This window comes from Coffea eugenioides, chromosome 10 (assembly GCF_003713205.1).
Source record: "Coffea eugenioides isolate CCC68of chromosome 10, Ceug_1.0, whole genome shotgun sequence".
Lineage (NCBI taxonomy): Eukaryota > Viridiplantae > Streptophyta > Magnoliopsida > Gentianales > Rubiaceae > Coffea > Coffea eugenioides.
In genome coordinates this window covers 38760656-38765368 of record NC_040044.1, presented here as the reverse complement: position 1 = coordinate 38765368, position 4713 = coordinate 38760656, and the positions used below count along the sequence as shown (strand labels likewise).

Genomic DNA, 4713 nt, shown 5'->3' with positions numbered 1-4713 from the left:
GATGTTGGAAGGTCCAACAAGTTTTTATGCAAGAAATAATGCAAGAAGTGTTGATTTGTCAAAGCCGCAAGCTTTGACTTTGTGGCATAATTTTTTCTTTTCTTTCTTTTGTCCCACATCGCAGCAGATAGCAGGAAGGCTCCGTTGGAGAGCCTATAAATAGAAGGGCCTTGTGAAAGTTTCAATTGCACCACTCAAGAGAGCATTGTATGGGTTATTAGTTTCTTGAGTCATCTAACCCATTTATAGTCAAATATTTTAGGTTCTCTTGTTTTGAATTTAGGAATATTTCCTAAACATTTTGTAAGTGCCATTTTGGCCTAGCAAAGACTTTCCTACGACTTTTGTATTTCTTCTTCATAGTAGAAATATTGCTCATCCCTCGCCCGTGGACGTTGGTCAATTTGACCGAACCACGTAAATTTTCTGTGTCTTTTATTTGTTTTATTATTTGTCTTTATTGGGTTGCCACAACCCTTTTATATGGTCGATTTTACCGCCTAATTATTATATGACTGGTGTCTACCGCCTAATCATTATATGGTCGGTTATACCGCCTATTTTGTTTTAACTTTAGTTTGTTTATTCCTGAACCAGTCCTAACAAACTGATATCAGAGTTGGTTGATATATTTTGCAAGACAAGTTCATCTGGTGGGGCCCGTTCATCCTGTGGGACCCACTCATCCTGTGGGGTCCATTTATCCGTGGGGCCCACTTATTTTGTGGGACCCGTTCATCCTGTGGGGCCTGCTCACCCTGTGGGGCCCGCTCACGAGACTTGCATATCTGTTTGACCAGTTTTTTTTGAGACAAGTTTCAAGTTATAGATTTTGTGGCAACAATGACGATAATAAAGACGATTCTCAAGAAATTCGACAGGAATGTCAATTTCGACATGTGGCAGTTCAAGATGGGGCCCATTCTTGTTCAAGACGGAGTTGATCTAGCGATTCACGGAATCGAGAACAAACCAGAAGATGTAAAGGATGCGAATTTCGCCGATATGGATAAGAAGACTAGATCCAGCATAATTTTGAATCTCTCCGATGAAGTTTTACGGGAGGTAGCAACGGAGACTTCGGCCAAGGCTATGTGGGATAAATTGAAGGCTTTGTATATGAAGAAGACAGTCGAGAATCGGCTATATTTGAAATAGAGTTTGTACATGTTTCGGATGTCTGAGGTACATCTATACTCTCCCATCTTGATAAATTTGATTCCATTATTATGGATTTGGAGAATATAGATTCGAAAATTGATGATGAAGATCATGCCCTATTACTTTTGTGTTCCCTTCCCCCCAGTCCTTCAATCGAAAAATTAAATTTGATTAATGGAAAGGAAATAATTTCGTATCGAAATTACTGGAAAAACTAATGGGAGTCAAGCCGATGGCTTGTTTATTCGAGGTAGATCTGAAAAGAGAAACATAGAAAATAGAAGTAGATTCAAGTCCAGACATAAAAATATGGTATGCAACTATTGTAAAAAGAAGGGTCATGTTATCTCTGATTACTTTAAATTGAAAAATAAAGAAAAGCAAAAAGTGAAATTTGTTGAGAAAAATACTGAAACCGCTGAAGCTAATATAGCAGCTGATGAGAATGATGGAACCATTTTCTGTGCAACAGAAAATATTTTTAGGTCTAACAATGAGTGAATTTTAAATTCGGGTTGTTCATATCATATGTGTCCAAATAGGGACTGGTTTTCAACATATGAATCAACTGAAGGTGGAGTTGTCTTAATGGGTAACAACGCCGCTTGTAAAGTTGTTGGCAAAGCCACAATCCGGATTAAAATATACGATGCTATTGTGAGGACGCTCACAGATGTTAGACATGTTCCAGATTTGAAGAAAAATCTCATCTCTTTGGGCACTCTTGAGTCTATTGGGTGCAGGTATTCAGGTGAAGATAGAGTTTTCAAAATCACTCGAGGGTTTTTATAGGGTGTTGGTTTGCATTCTCCCATTGAGAAGTAAAGTGTAATTATTCTAATTTCTGATGATTTATTTGTTTTTATTGTAATTGGTTCCGTAAATTCCTTGGTGGGTTTTTTGTTTCATGCTCTGAATTAGGTTCTGATTACTTTTAATTGTGTTTATGATGGTGTGGTTTATGATCATGAATTTGGAATCGTTGATCTTTTCTGTGTTGGGATTGTTGAACGTTTGGAGGGTTTTTACTTGTACGTCTTGAAAGACAGTTTGATCAGTTTTAGTCGGTTGTGATTCGAATGATCTATGGTTTATCAAAATCAGTTTTAATGTGGGATTTTATGTTTTTCTTTTTTTGGGTGGGTGAAGTTTTGTGGGGCTTATGTTAAATTTTTTGGGTTTTGGTATTGCTTGTTGCCTTGTTTTGTAAAGGCCAGGCACAATGATAAAAGTTGCACCATTTTGACATGGGAGGTCTAGGTTAAATAGTTGTGGGTTTGAGTCTGTGTATACTTGGCCTTTATGATTTACTGTGTTGATTGGGAACTCCCTCGGTCAGATGAACTATGTGGTTGTAGAAATGTTGATATTCTTCCCATACGTGTTTTTAGAACTTTTCTGGACTGGATTGACATAGTGATCCGGTTTTTTTTTTCTTTTTTTCAGGAGATTAGAATTTTGGCATTTGAAGCAGGGTTAGAAAGTACAAAATTATGGCCAATAATGCAGCAGCTTGTGCTGAAAGAGCTACTAGTGAGATGCTGATTGGTCCAGACTGGGCAATAAATATTGAGCTATGTGATATCATTAACTCGAACCCTGGGTAGTGTATTTGTCACCTTTCCGACGATACTGATATACTGCTTTTCTGTACTATATGCTAAAGATAGACGTTTTCTGCTTGGAGATCTGTTGTAGACAAAGGACATCTGTGGGTAGTATGGCTTTTTGTTCTAATGTACACTCAAGATGATAAGATGTTAAAGCTTAGCTTCTAGTCAGCTGAGTATGGTTGAAACTTTTTACAAGATAATAGTGTTAATTTTAGACAACCCAATAGACAATTCTTTGTAACTCTCGGGAAGAAAAAGATTTGTGAACATTAGTATTGTTTTGGTTATCATGCTTTTGTGTCCCTCAATAACATAAAATATGGTAGATAGGTGATAGTAGATATGAAAGAAAATCCACCATGCAGTTTTTGACTTTTGAAGCGCCTTTCTATTGATTTTGAATTTTATCAGAGCTGATTTTAGAAAATATCAAAACCACTATTCAAAAAATAGCTTCTGCTTTTGGCTTATATTAGTTTTTGAAAAAGCCAAAAGCTAGAACAAAAAGTTTGAAAATTTTACATACTGGATTTTCCAAAATCAGAAGTGAGGTCCAAAAAGTCAGTTGAGAACAGGGCCAAAATGGCATGAGAAATCAAAGCATGGTGTAAGATTAAAATGACTTACAGACGTGGTCTAGATTGGTCTTCTCCCACTTTTAATTGGTTGTTTACTTTCTGAAATTTGAGTAACTGCTTCTGTATTGGCCAATATATATCAGTAAATGCAAGCAGGAAATGTTGTTGAACGACTTAACTACATAGAGTGCATTTTTCTTTTACCTCACTCTTTAAGTTGAATGCAGACAGGCAAAGGATGCTCTGAAGATACTGAAGAAACGTCTTGGGAGCAAAAATCCTAAGATACAGCTGCTTACGCTATTTGTAAGCTTTTCGTTGGCCTTTCTGTTTGATATTTTTTTTACTTGGCTCATTTCATATATCCAATCTACATTTGACCTGAGTTTATGGAATCATTTAATTTTCATAAACTACTGAAACAGTGACATTAGAAGTCTTAAATATGTGTGGGAAGCAAATATCTACAGTTTGTTGCTAGCATATAAGAGTAGCATCTGATTGTTCTGCTGATGCTCGTGTAAGATGACTCTGATGCTTAACTTGATGTGCTAGAAGAATTTTTCTACTTCGCTTAGGATCATAGACATATTTATCTGCTTATGACTAAGATGAGTGTTGGCAGCGTTTGAATTATTAAAGGCAGCTACAGTGTCAAAAGAATATTTTTGTGATATTTATGAGCTTTAATTAAAATAATTAAGAAGTTGGGTACTGGTGTAGTGCCTTAACAGGCATCTGGTGATGTTGCAACTATCAGAATCGAAGAGGAGGGCAATCGGAATTCATTAAGCTTGAAATAAGTACATTAATACTTGCTCCCAAATCTTGAATATGTTATAGTTCGTCTGTGCATACAAGTCATTGCTTTTTGTAAGATATTCTTGGCAGAGACATGGTAGATTTTAAAAGAATTTTTGTGTTGCATATTAAGTATAAGCAACTATTATATGCTAATATCATTATTATAGCCTCTAAATGCTAAGGCTAACACCTCATTATCTCAGACTTCATTAGTGCCATGATATTTTAGTATTGTGCTCTTCTAACTAGCATGATGTCAAGGAGTTACACAATAGTTTAATATGGAATAATAATAATTCTAGTAAGTACGATAATATTCTGATTTCTTGTACTCGGTTCAGGTGCTGGAGACTCTGAGCAAAAACTGTGGTGAGAATCTGTTTCAGCAGATTGTTGAGCGGGACGTTTTACATGACATGGTTAAAATTGTCAAGAAGAAGGTAAGCCGCTATCTTGTCATTCATGGCACTGTTTTGCATCTTCTCAAATGTAGTCCTCATATCTTGAAACATTTTGCCTTGGCTTACCTTGTCTTGTGCAGCCTGACTTAAATGTAA

General features: G+C 36.2%; 1 protein-coding gene across 1 annotated transcript in view; it reads left to right on the top strand.

Annotated features, from left to right (window-relative positions):
- The first annotated feature begins 1994 nt into the window (after nucleotides 1-1994).
- The window catches only part of LOC113750850 (TOM1-like protein 4), an 11895-nt gene continuing 9176 nt past the window's right edge, over nucleotides 1995-4713 (top strand). Inside the window, exons 1-4 of the mRNA XM_027294789.1 lie at nucleotides 1995-2764; nucleotides 3580-3658; nucleotides 4498-4596; nucleotides 4698-4709. Of these exons, the coding sequence (XP_027150590.1) occupies nucleotides 2655-2764; nucleotides 3580-3658; nucleotides 4498-4596; nucleotides 4698-4709 (300 nt within the window). The 5' untranslated portion in view covers nucleotides 1995-2654. The remainder of the gene's footprint in view (nucleotides 2765-3579; nucleotides 3659-4497; nucleotides 4597-4697; nucleotides 4710-4713) is intronic.